At 39.7% G+C, this 13,009-nt stretch overlaps 1 protein-coding gene across 29 annotated transcripts in view; it reads left to right on the forward strand.

The window, feature by feature from the left end:
* The window catches only part of CLASP1 (cytoplasmic linker associated protein 1), a 294,473-nt gene that overhangs the window by 224,600 nt on the left and 56,864 nt on the right, over positions 1–13,009 (forward strand). For 12 of the 29 annotated variants that reach the window (XM_037849465.1, XM_037849478.1, XM_037849470.1 and 9 more), the window contains 6 exons: positions 4,476–4,579; positions 6,524–6,547; positions 7,807–8,051; positions 10,476–10,539; positions 12,010–12,078; positions 12,813–12,815. In XM_037849465.1, the coding sequence (XP_037705393.1) occupies positions 4,476–4,579; positions 6,524–6,547; positions 7,807–8,051; positions 10,476–10,539; positions 12,010–12,078; positions 12,813–12,815 (509 nt within the window). The remainder of the gene's footprint in view (positions 1–4,475; positions 4,580–6,523; positions 6,548–7,806; positions 8,052–10,475; positions 10,540–12,009; positions 12,079–12,812; positions 12,816–13,009) is intronic. The other 17 variants (XM_037849473.1, XM_037849475.1, XM_037849487.1 and 14 more) reach the window with 3 other exon arrangements.

Here is a 13,009-nt window from a genome sequence, read left to right on the forward strand (position 1 = left end):
GGCAAGACACTGATGTGCTTATATAATAAATAGTTCTCTTCAGTCTTACAAAGTATTTTGCTAACTTCCTCATTTAAGAAAAGTGATACGTTAATAATAACTGTTTTAGAGATTGTCAGTTTTGTCTTTTGTTTTTGTGCATCTTGGGAAAGGAGGCATTTTCTTTTCCTTTTGCAAACTGGTAAAAATTTGTCCTGATTGACTGGGTAACCTTGGCTGTTTTTACCACATATGCCATAGATACGCACATTTTGTGAAGTGTCATGGGCTCATATAAATAAAATTACATTGAGGAGTTTGAGGTTTTGATATTTTATGACAAAATGTGTAATTGTTCATGGGTACAGGATTCTGAACTCTAGAAGCATGGGTGACAAATAGCATTGCTCAATATTTCTTGTTAAACCTATTAATTTTCTATGGTAGAATCACCACATTCTCTTCAGAGTAGTGAATGGAAGGATATTATGGTTTTTTTTTTTCTGAGGTAAAGAAAAGCCATATATTGCATAGAACTGTGGTCAATAAATTAATGTCTTGAACAAAGTCTATTTCATAATTATTTCTGAAAGTTACTCTCTCCACGTGAAGACAGTTTAGCGTGTATTTCCTTAGATTGAATACTTGCTAATTCAAATGTCTAAATGTAAATTGGATTTTACTCTTAGCTGTTACTGCTGCCCTTAGCCCCTCACCGCTACTAACTACTGTTACTACCACAGTTTTCTCTGGGCCAGGCACTGTTTCAAGAGCTTTATGTGTGATCTCATTTAATCCTCCCAATAACATCTGAGGTAGGTACCATTATTTGCACCATTTGCAGTTGAGGAAGTTGAGTCACAGAGAGGCTTAGGACTTTGCCCAGGGTCAAACCAGGATTTGTACGCAGTTGCATTTCAGAGCCAGTGCTCATAACCAGTGGACTGCAACTGCCTGTCCAAGGCAGGCCATAAAACTCTCCGCAACTCAGTTGCCACCAGTTACACAGGTAGGACATTAGTAATTAGTATATTTGTATGTGTTAAGGAATCTCCAGAATTACTGAAATTTGGAATGGCCACTGTAGTCAGACCAAAATTCCACTGGTTGAGCCCCCTTCTGGTAATTTCATTCTCTTTCTGTTCGAAGGACATTATGAACTCGTACGCTTTTGGTTTTGGTGCATGGTTGCACATCCGTCACCTGATGAGACACCTCGTGAGCTGACCTGATAACCCATCTTCCTGCTGTCCCTGTTGGGATTCCCGCGGTGCTCTGTGGCCCATTGACTCTCCGTGTTCTCCGTGGCGCATATTTCCATAATGGCTGGTGGGGGCTTCGTGGCGTGAATGTAGACCTGGCGTCCTGGTGCCTTGGTGCATACTGAGTCTGGAGCACCTGAAAGCATGCCTTGGTTGTACCTGTGTGTACGACAGCTGGCAGGCTGCCAGGGGGGTTCGGGGATTGACACTCGTTCTCCATTCACACCCAGCACCATTTCTTTTCCTGAGGAAATGTGGCCTTTTTGGTAGAGTCCCACATTTCCTTAGGACTGTGGCATTTCTGTCTTGGGTTGTTCTGTGTTAATCCTGTGGGTGTTGCCATTCCTTTTACCTGCAGCCTCTCGACGTCATTCCAGGTCCACTAGTGCTCTCTCCACTGCTGAATCTGTTGGGCAGTCAGGTGAACAAGTGCTAACTGCATGCCTCAGCTTCTTCATACGTTCTAGTTCCCAGCCATTTTAGCATCTGTTTCCATCAGTGTCGGCTAGCACTTGGCATGTATGCACCTCATTTTTTTTTATTTTGCCCCAATGTGCTTTTATTTTTTGAGTTGTTGAATGTTTATAGTCCTGTTACTAGGCTGTAGATGCCTTATAGCCTGTTTGACAACATTACTTCTCCAGTGTTCATATTTATGTTAAAAACCAAACAAAGCGGGAAACAGCCCTCCACTCCCACCCGCACCCCAGGAAAGCAACAGCCAAAAAGGTGTCAGGTAGGGTCCCTGTGGGGAAATGGGGTCTGGATATCATCCAACAGAGTCTTTCACCTCGATAGTCTTCATTTCAATGAAGTATCGATTATTAATGTTAGGTTCAGATTATTTGAGATTCCATTTAGTTGCCATATAGTTCCAAATTATGGCAAATATAATTTCATACGTATTAAAATACATGGATTGTCCTAAAACATTTTATGGAAAAGCAAGATAAGAATTCAGATAATCAAGTCAGGCCAAAGGTAGCCTAATCCTTAGCAGCCTGCCAACTCGAAACCTTCCGTCTCAGCTCTGTCGCGAAATCCACTGGGTAGCCTTAGGGCCCAAAAGCAAGCATCCTGAAATAGAGCATCCACTTGCCATATTGAACTGGCATCATTTTGATGAGCTTAGAGTCCCTAATGGTGACAGTTTTGTCAATCGAATAAGACATATTCTATTAATTTGCTAGCTATTGATGGCCACAACTGTGACCAGTTAGTTCACTGAGTCAAACATCCTCTGTTCTTCCTCTAAATGAAGCCAGCTACACATTTTAGCTATGTAGATGCTGATCCACATGGGCCAGACTGAGGGCACAGTTGTATGTATCCATGTCTTAGAAAGCTGAACTCTATAATCGTTTTAGAGTAATGAAAATGTTGAGCAGAGATTGGTCTAGTGAAAACAAAAGGCTTATAATTTTGCTTAGATCCAGACCAGCATTTCCCCCTACAATTTGAAATTCAAATGGTCTATCATTTATATCAGATGATCTGCAGTCACCGTGTATGGCAAAGCTGTGTGCATCTGGGAAGCACAGAATAATTGCATTGTTCTTACAGTTTTAATTTGTGTCTGAAAAATCAGTATTATCCCTGGAGTAAGAATTGCTGGCATGAGATCTACTTATTTTTTTTTACTTTCCTTTTTTTTAAAAGACTCAGTTTTATTTACGTTTATGCCGGATGATTTTTAAATGGCTTATAACTGAATTACTTTTGTTCTGTTACTCATAAATGCTCTACTATCTACCCTTTTTTAATGAAAGAAAAATCAAAGATCATTTATAAAACAATGCTGTATGTGCACAATAAATCCCAGATTTACAGTTGTTTCATATTTCAGCTGATAAATGTATATGTATGTATAATTGCTTGTGTGGTCTTTCTTTTTTGGTTTATATGACACATTAAATCATGGTTTAAACATCACAAGTAATGACATTTACTATCAATAAGTGCATTAAAAAAGGGGATAGTATAGCATACAATTTTTGTTTCTTTATAAAATTTTGACTGTATAACTTTTTTGACTAGGAGTGTTTCAGACTTTTTCGCTTTTTTGTGGTGTTGGAAAGTGTAGTGTTTTAAAAGTTAAGTAATACTTCAATTTTAAAGTTCACCAGTTTTGTTGGTGATGTCATGTTACATATCTAAAATTTTAAACATATTTTACAGGAAAGATTAATTCAGGTAAAACAGATATTAGTTCCCATTTATTTTAATTGCTTTATTACTGGAATATGACTAATACAGAGGTTTTCCTTCTGTAAACAGTGTCTTATTTGCTAACATGGAGAAAACATTTTTTTATCTTAACATTTTTCTTCTAAAGGTTTTTGTACATTAGAATATTAAACATGAAACTTTTCACCTGCAGATAGCTGTGTCCTGTTACAGTTTTCCAGCACTTCTTAAGCAAGGCTGGTCACCTGATTTAATGGGTCTTTAAAAAGTTAGTCTTCATTATCCATGATCATTAGCAAGCTTAGAATAGCTGTTTGAACTGCTAAAATTTCTTGTAAATTCTTTGGATTCTTTCCATTTTGTTTACATGTATAAAGATAGTTGTTTATAAATCCTTTGAGGCTTCAGGTAAAATTTATACTGAATATTATCTGAATGTTTTAGCAGTGAAGATGATGGATTTTTGTGGTTATTATTAAAGAATTTTAATGAATTGATTTTCAGATAACCGTTGGTGGCACAGAGGCATCATGGTGAACAAATATCTAAGTTTAATTGAACTTAATATCGGTTGAACCGTAGTGACACTAATGAAAATTTGCACAGAGATCAATTTAATATATTTGTTTCAAATTTTACCTTTTTGATAATTACACATTGCATTAGAACTTACTTGTGAATCCGTGAAGCTTTCTAATTAGTTTAAGCAAAGCTCAGGACCACTTACCTCTAGAGGGAAAGCTAAATAGATCAAAGACTCAGAGCCCAGCTCCCTTCTATAATAAGTTTCCCTCTCCCTTGTCTCAAAACTCGTCAATAATAAAATATCATTAAAGAACCATTTCAGTCGACAGGAAGGAGGCTTTGTGGCATGCTGGCATTAAGTGTGAACAGCTTAAACCTGGCCACAGGTAAAAAAGCGTAGTTAAAATTGGTGAGAGGCTCTCGGGGCCTCTGTCCTGTTGGTGGGAAGAGGTGCGAGCCCTTGCAAAGACCTGAGAAGTTTTGAATTAAAGTGACTATCTTTTCCTCTTGTTTTCTGAATAGACCGGTTTGGGCTTGGCCAGCCAGGAAGAATACCTGGTTCCGTGAACGCCATGCGGGTTTTGAGCACAAGCACAGATCTCGAGGCTGCTGTCGCAGACGCGTTGGTAAGAGGCCCACTGTGTGCCGTCGCCCTCAGTGATTCGTCTGCAGTTTTCTCTCTCCTGACAGGAAATTGCCCCCAAATCAGGTCACCGAATCATCTTTGACACTTTTAAAGTTGTGTAAATACTGGATAAATTTGTTATTATTGCCGCCTTCTTCAACTTTTACCTCTGCACACAGGTGAAAACTGGCCTTACGGAAAATACTAGCACCAAGTACTTCTTATGTCTGTGCCTCAGTATCAAGGAAGTTTTAAGGACATTGGGCTTCTCGGATGTCATTGGGCTTCTCGGATGTCATTGGGCTTCTTTTTTTCTTTTTATCTGTGTTTCTGTTTTTTGTTTTATTTTTGTTTTTGTTTTTTGCATTTCCTTTTTTCCATTGTGTTGCTTCCTTTTTACTCTTTATAGACTGATGGCATAGCCTAAACGTATTGTAATAGTAAGTGATAGCGCTTGTGTTTGAAAATCTTGCATTTATTTCATTACATCACTAGTTGGTGCACATGTTTTGCTTTTGTTTTTTAAATAGGACTCTTAAATCATCGTTTAAGAAAATTTTCCTAAATTTCAGGGTCGGCCCTTTGAGGATGTCAAACACGGGTGGAATGTGTTTTTGCATCACTGTAATATAATATCCTTTAAAAAAAAAAAACAGTATAAAGTGATCTGAAGTCCTTTAATTTGTGCTTACAGCAAAAAGTTATTCGAGTCCAATCAGCTTGTGATCAGATTACTTTCTAAAGAGGCACTTCAGCTGGTAGTAACAGCCTCTTGTATATTCCGGTTTATGTGCTTAGCATTTGAAATAGATATTCTTTAGAACTGTCTGATCTCTGGTCTTGCCCTTGCTGTTTTAAGATTTATTCCCTTGTAAGGAAAGTAGTACATAAAGTCCTGCTTTCAGACCCTGAAGTTTTTAGTCCAGCCGTGTTTTCATCTGATCCAAATTTTATGGTCTAAGGCGACAGTGATTCTAGCTTTCATCCCTTCCTATCATTCCATCATTTGTTCTTGCTCAGCCAGGTTTCTTTGACAGACATGTGTGAGCAAGCAGTTTGCCAGTCTCCTAATGCTCTCCCTGCAGGCCAGGACTTCCTGGCCAGCTCTGTTCAGCCTGATGTAGAAGAGCTATTTTCTGGCAGGTCCTGGATTGAGGGTACATGCTCTACCCATGGCTTTAACTCAAGAGTCAAGAGCTGAAACAGAATTCTGGGCAGCTCTTTCTCCATCCAGTTGCAACATTTGGAATCTGTTTCTTAATTATTCGGGGACCCAAAGAAGTAGAGGGCAGAGGGGTGGGAAATGGCTGATGCTGTAAACTCTGGGTTAAATAGGACTTCCATTTAAGGTGGGGAGTCTTTTAGTTCTTCAAAGAACTGAATAAGGGACTGTGTGCAAAGTTCTAAGAGGCAGAATGGGTCTTGGGAATTTAAGCTTTGGCTTGGCTTGACTTGGGCTTTTTTCTGAGCTCTGACTCCCCTTGCACTGGTGCTGTAAATCAGCTGCCCTTACTACTTTTGGACCAAACTGTTTGCTCCCTCAGAGTGATCAGCTTCAAGAGAAGAGAAGTGCAAAAATGGTACAGAATCCTTGCCTCACCGGACAGGAGCCCCCAGGGTAGACAGAATCTGTCATAGGACTCAATAGTAGATGTCACAGTGACCTTGTGTGCAGACCTGTGCTTGGCTGGTTTGGGGAAGATTTTAGACCAGAATTACAGCAAGTATCAGACGGTCTCATAAGAGGTGGTAGGAGGGATAAGAAATGTCATTTTGAAAGCATTTTTATTATTATTCGCTTGGATGAAATGCTTGCTAACCTATATTTTTAGTTTGCTACGATATGTTTTGCTATACACTTTTGTTGCGAGAACATTCCCCACATATGCTTCTGACATAATTCTCTATGCTTTTTCCCCATCCTTCAATATTTTCCTGCCTACAGCTGTTAGGAGACTCCAGGAGCAAGGTACCAGTGCTTTAACTTTTGTTTTACAACTTTATTTTTTTTCTGTTGCAAGTATATTTCCTTTAGGGGGTTAGTGGAAGCAATAAAAAATGTAGTATAGAAATTTGGATCTAATTATGATTTTGTTGAATCTAGTGATGCTTTTGTCAGTGATGGAATCAATCACATTTCACATACATTTGTGAGAGTATTTATTTTGAATGTCAAGCTCTGCTCGTTCTCCTATTAATATTTCATTTTATTTGTTAATCCAGTTTGTTACCTATTCTATCATTATTTCACGAATGTATTCATTAGACATTTTTCTCATTTTAGGAATCCAGTTTATGGATAAGTAGAATAATCATGTAATTTATTATCCAAACAAGGTTACTCTGAGAGTGAAAGGGGGTGCTATTAAAATTATGCTGGGACAATAGACATAAGGTAGAACTGCCTGGGACAATTTGGGATGTACATGTAAACTGTATTCTTACAGAAATGCATTTGAACCAGTTAAGTCAATAATTATTATTTGCTGCTAGAGAAAATGTACTTTATTGATGTTGTATAGCCGTTGCTCTATTATTTATGGGTTTAACTTAGTTTTATATCCAGGGTAAGAGACATGGCTAAAGCAGGCAACATAGTCTACTTTAAGAGGGAACCTATTTGTGTTACAAAACTTTAAATAAGTCCTTCTTCCTAACAGTGGCTTGGTAATTTAAGAATCATTTTATGTATTTTATTTCTGCCACTGACCTTTAAATTTCAGACTTTTCTTAAGGAAGCAGAAGTATTCAAACAAGTAGGCCCGTACCCAAGATACATGGCTTTTGGTTGAGGGCTGGTGACTGGCACCCTGTGATGAGTCTGTGCCGAGCTGGGTTACTGAAATGTGCTATTCCATTTAATCCTCACCCACAAGCCTGTGAGATGGGTGTAGTTATCACAGTCTTACAGATGGGGACACTGAAGCAGAAAAATTAGGTTTTTTGAAGTCCCGCAGCCAGTGACTGTTGACGACAGCCCACGTCTCTCACTGCCAAGGCCACACCCCCTACCAGACGTGTCCTCTTGCCCACCTAGGGAGTACTGCACCAACTTAGCTTACCTATGGAAAGACCGCTTTTCCGTTTCCATGTCGCTGACTACGGGCACAAGGAAGTGTGTGTGTTTATGTTTAAACCCTGGCTGCTCTTGCTTTTGTTTGGTCGCACTCCCGCAAACCGATTTCACCTTTCCATGTCTTCTTTGCGCCCCTTCGCTGCACCTGGCAGAAGAAGCCCGTGAGGAGGCGATATGAGCCCTACGGGATGTACTCCGACGACGACGCCAACAGCGACGCCTCCAGCGTCTGCTCCGAGCGCTCCTACGGCTCCAGGAACGGCGGCGTCCCCCATTACCTGCGACAGACAGAGGACGTGGCGGAGGTGCTCAACCACTGTGCCAGCTCCAACTGGTCGGAGAGGAAGGAGGGGCTGCTGGGCCTGCAGAACCTGCTGAAGAGCCAGAGGACACTGAGGTCAGGGCAGGGGCAGAGGCGAACGGACCTCGGGTCCCGTGTCGTCCCCCATGGGGCTCCGACTGGGTCCCTGCCACCCGTGGGGTTCCTTCCAAGTTCCAGGCGCCAGGGCGGGCACCAAGACTGCAAAGAGGCAGGCAGCCCTTGCCACTTGAGGCTTAGCGAGTTTGTTAGGTTGTGTAAAACATTTGGTTCCCTGTGGAGCATCCATGTTGAATAGGTGGGAAATCTTGGTACAGACTGCAATTCAGGTTTAAAAAAAAATATATTAAACAACTGTGCAAGTTAGTACGATTCATTCCAAGCTGGGGTACTGTATGAAATGTTTGCTGCTTCGGTCTAAGTGCTTGATAAAAGGCAGAAGAAAACTGAGCCTCTTGGTTTTGCCTTTAGTTAGACCTTTGCGGAGTCAGCAGGGATTGTTAGGAGAAAGTAGAAAGTTGTTAGCAGACTTCCGGGACATAGGGTCTGCTGAGCAGATTCGTGGTGCTATGGAGAGCCTGTTTTTCACACACACATTTTCATAATAGCAGTTGATTAGTTAGGAAACACAATTTCTCCTTCATGGTCAAGTCACAGCTGTTGATGAAAGCAGCATTATGATTAGAAAATACAAGTGTAGAAGTTGTCTTGGCTATTAAAATTTTTTTAGGAAAAATAACTTAGTTTGAGTCTGAAATCCTGTGCACTTTTGTCCATTGCAGCAATCGATTTTGTGACTTAAGTTTCGAAAGCACAGATGACTCAGACGATCCCATTCTTAGAGGGAGCCTGCCTGTCCTCTGGAAGTGGTGACAGTGTACAGTTCCATAAGTGTACAGTTCCATAAATTGGTCAATTCACTATTTGTTAAGAATCCTTGAAATATTTGTACCCTTTGGCTCAGTAATTCTACTTCTAGGGCAAAGTGTATAAAGATGTTTATTAGAGCGTTTTTGTAATAGTAAAAATTCAGAAATAACCTCAATATGTAATACTTTTCTGAGTATGTTATTGGTATTTGTTTATCTAATATTTAAAACAACCCTATAGGGTAGGTTTCATTATTATCCCCATTTTAAAGACGAGGACATTGAGGCACGGAGATGTTAAATAACTTAACCCAGGTTAAATATCCAGCTAAGTGGTGGAAAAAGGATTCTGACACAGGCATTCTGACTCCAGAATCCCGCTCTTAAATCACAATGATTAAAATTTACTGCTATGGGATTATATTTAAAAGAATGTTAAATGGAAAAGGTGACACACAAATTTTTAAAATTCATGTATGTTTGTATACACACAGAGAAACAAACATACACCTTATACATGTGCACAGCAAACAGAAAATAAAATGGAATAGTCCAGAATAATAGCAGTATTATTTCTAGAATTATTGTTTTTGCTTTATGTTTCTGTATTTCACAAATTTCCTAAAATAGGCATGTGTTACACATACCAAAAAAGTATGTGTTTATATCATATCTCATCAAATCTGTGGCCCCATTGATTGGCACACCATTATTTTATATCCATCTAAGAAGAAATGCTGCTCATTAAAGCATGGCAATACTAAAATGACATTGTATGATGAATCTCAAGTACAGAGATGTGGAAATATGAAAAAGTGGGTAACTTAGATACCAAGAAATGCAGTACCTTGTGTTCTTTGGGTAATTTTTCTTGAGATAAAATTGTGAGACTGAATAAGCATACAGTCATCGATGGAAGCCCCTCGTGGATGCTGCAGAACCAGGGGGCCCGAGTTGTTAGCAGTATTGAGGATTATTATCAAGCTGTCTGCTTGGCATGCGGTGGGGTCACTCAGGAGGGGTGATGCTTACATCAGGCCTTGAAGTAAAAATGGGACTCAGATAAACAGCTAACGATAAGGAAAGGCCAAGGGAACTAGCACAAAATGAGTATTGGCTTTGTCCCCAGCACAGTTGTAAGTACTATAAGTTATTTCTCAGTCCTCTCAGCAACCCAATCTTATTTGGCCAACATGGAAACTGAGGACTTTGTCCATAGCAAAACTGAAGTTAAACCTAGGTCTGTCTAACCCTAAAAACACATATTTTCTAGTTCATCCCACTGCCTTTCAGCTGTGGCAGGTGGAAAACAACTGGGGTGAAATGAAAGGGATTTGGCTCATGGCTTTGCAAAGCCGTTTCAGATGTGTGAACTTGGGTAATTGATTCTCTGAGTCTCAGTTTCCCCATCTTAAAATGAGGGCAAAACCATTTTGGTTTTATAGTCCTTTTACTTTTATCCTTTAATAAAGATAATTCATTTGCAGAAAAAAGCATTTTCATATAAATATAAATTATGTAAAGCTTACGTAGTTGATTGAACCAAAAGGATTTCGAAGAGCATAGCAGTAGCTAATTGCTGTGTGGATTTGTTAAATTTTAAATTCCTTTATTTTCCTGTTATTTCCTCTAGTCGGGTAGAATTGAAAAGGTTGTGTGAGATCTTCACCCGGATGTTTGCTGACCCTCATAGCAAGGTAAGTCTGGGGCCATGCCTTACCCGCCCACCTGCATGACATACATGAGCTGCGAAATACCCTCCCCAAGGATGGAGAGAACTCCCCTAGTGCAGGTCAAACTTTACAGATTTGACACCAATTTCGGCAACAGTGTGTGTTCTATCTTGTGAAAATGGAACTCGTGGAAACTTCAAATGTCCATAAAACTTCAAGTTAAATAAAGTGTGGTTCAAGGAATATTTATCATGGAGGAGATCAGATGTAGTCTTAACTCATTCAGCAAATAGTGCCTCCTCTTAACTAAACACTACGCTAGGTTCTAGAGTATAAGATTGCATTATAATATAGTACATTATTTGAACTTAGGGTAATGAAGAAAACAACCAAGTGTGTTGTTACTTTTTTTAACCTATGTAGAATTTGTCTCTGTGGGGCAGGTTAGAAAAATGTAAGATTTATGTAATGGATTTATCAAACACCGAATTATTTCTCCAGATAGAATCTTGCTATTCCCAGCAACTTTCTGGATCTAAAATAGGTAGTCACCTAGCTGGGGCCCACACCTCCCTGGAGCCAAGGGTTGCACTGAGCCTGAGAATGGCTTTTTTGGTGTGGGAATCCCTGCTGAGGACAAAACACCCATGGGTTTGGGGTAAGGCCCCTCCAGGGGTGATGCTGACAGGGGGACCCTTTACCAAAGTTCACTAGGAGTCCAGATTTTAAGTATATACCCTTGTTTGGGAGGAAGCCCTTAGAGGCTGTTAGATACTTTTATAGAAAGAAAATGGGAGTATTAGGATTTAAAGAAAGTTAAAGGGTGGACATAGGACAGAAGCTAATGTGCAGAAATTGATAAACCTTAAAACAACCTAAGCAAATCTTAAATGCTTGCCAGTCAGGAATAACCTATCTTCTCCTACCGTTCTCCTTGTAAAAATGGTCTCATCCAGGTCAACCTGGGAGAAAGAAACCTGTGATGGCCAGCAAGTCCAGTTCTTGTGATTTCCCTTGCTTTCCTGTCCTTTCTTCCTTATAGGAATTGTCCTTGAAGTGTCACACATCCAGCCACGCATCCATCCAACATTTCCTGAGTACTCACTCTGGGCTCAGGTTACAGAACATACGATGTGTGCCCTGCCTTTTGAGACGCTCAGGGGGGCACTTAGGGGCACCAGTGCAGGGGCTTCTTTTCCTGGGCAGCAGCTCTCCTCACTCAGTCTCGGTCTTGAAGCATGTCTCAAAATCCCTAACTGACCCTCACCACAAGGTTAACATTAACAGTATTAATAAAATCAAAGAAAGGTTGCGTTTAAAGGCCACGCAGCTGTCCTAAGATTTATGATTATCAAGACTTTTTTCTCCAAGTGTGGGTTAGAAGCAATAAGATTTATGCCATAAGCATAATAAGATGATTAATAAGATTTACAACATAAGGGATATGAGCTGGTTTTGGACACTGATGGAATTTCTGTTACCTGTCACCTCTAGATTGCTGATTCAGAACCAGAATATGAGGATAAAGAAGGAAATTTGTTTCCATCAGAAGGCTCTTGTACAGTGAGTTTGGAGGGCTCAGTTTAGTTAATATTTGCTAGCTGCCTGTGAGCTAAGCCAGGAATCCCATAGCTGGGCCTCATTTACTTTTTTTTTTCAAGCTGTCTCACGAGAGACCCCTGGTGTCAAATAGTTGCTGTGCTGGAACAGATTGCTGGGTTGTCCCAGTAGAGTAAGTCTCGATTTTACAAGAGAGAGGAATGCAGTGCTACTTAACTCTTGAAAATTGGTTCAGGGCAATCCCACTGTGCACTCTACTTCACCTGAGATAGCACTGATAATCACACAGCAGCTTGAGAATACATGAACTGTCAGCATCTTTTATTTTAAGCCAAAACCTTTTATAACTTTCTAGTATCTGAAATTAGCATATGTCAAAATACCTGCCTAGAATGCAAAACAACATACAAAAATGAGTAGGTTTTTTTGCTCATTTTATAGTAGTATTCATTGAATGCTAGATAGTAAACAATAATAATATAGGATTAGGACATTTCAAAGGTCTTTAAAAAAAAGAGAGAGAAAAGTCTTCAAGACTGAATTCATACTTTTCAGCTAAGTTAATTCCTCTCTATACTGAATTTTAAAGGCCTATATCAAGGGAGGGGAGAGTATTTTATTAGTTGTAGATTTTTCAGGTCTTTTAAGAAACTGCATGGAGATAGTATTAATTCACAGTGGACTAACATTGAATTTGTTTTGTTGCATGGCCTGCTTTGCGGTGGAATTCACAACAGAGAGTAAGTTCCAATCCTTTTTCCTATGTCTGTTTTTGGCAATACATTTGCCTTCTATAATGAGAACAGTTGTTAACAGTGTTTGTTAACCAAAGTTATGAGATTCTGGGCAAAGCCAGTGTGGGCATTGTTAATGTTTTGTAGACCTGGGCGGAAATCATGACTGTGGTGAAATACCTGGTTTTCATTTTTATTCC

Source organism: Choloepus didactylus, chromosome 9 (genome assembly GCF_015220235.1).
Source record: "Choloepus didactylus isolate mChoDid1 chromosome 9, mChoDid1.pri, whole genome shotgun sequence".
In the NCBI taxonomy this organism is placed as follows: domain Eukaryota; kingdom Metazoa; phylum Chordata; class Mammalia; order Pilosa; family Megalonychidae; genus Choloepus; species Choloepus didactylus.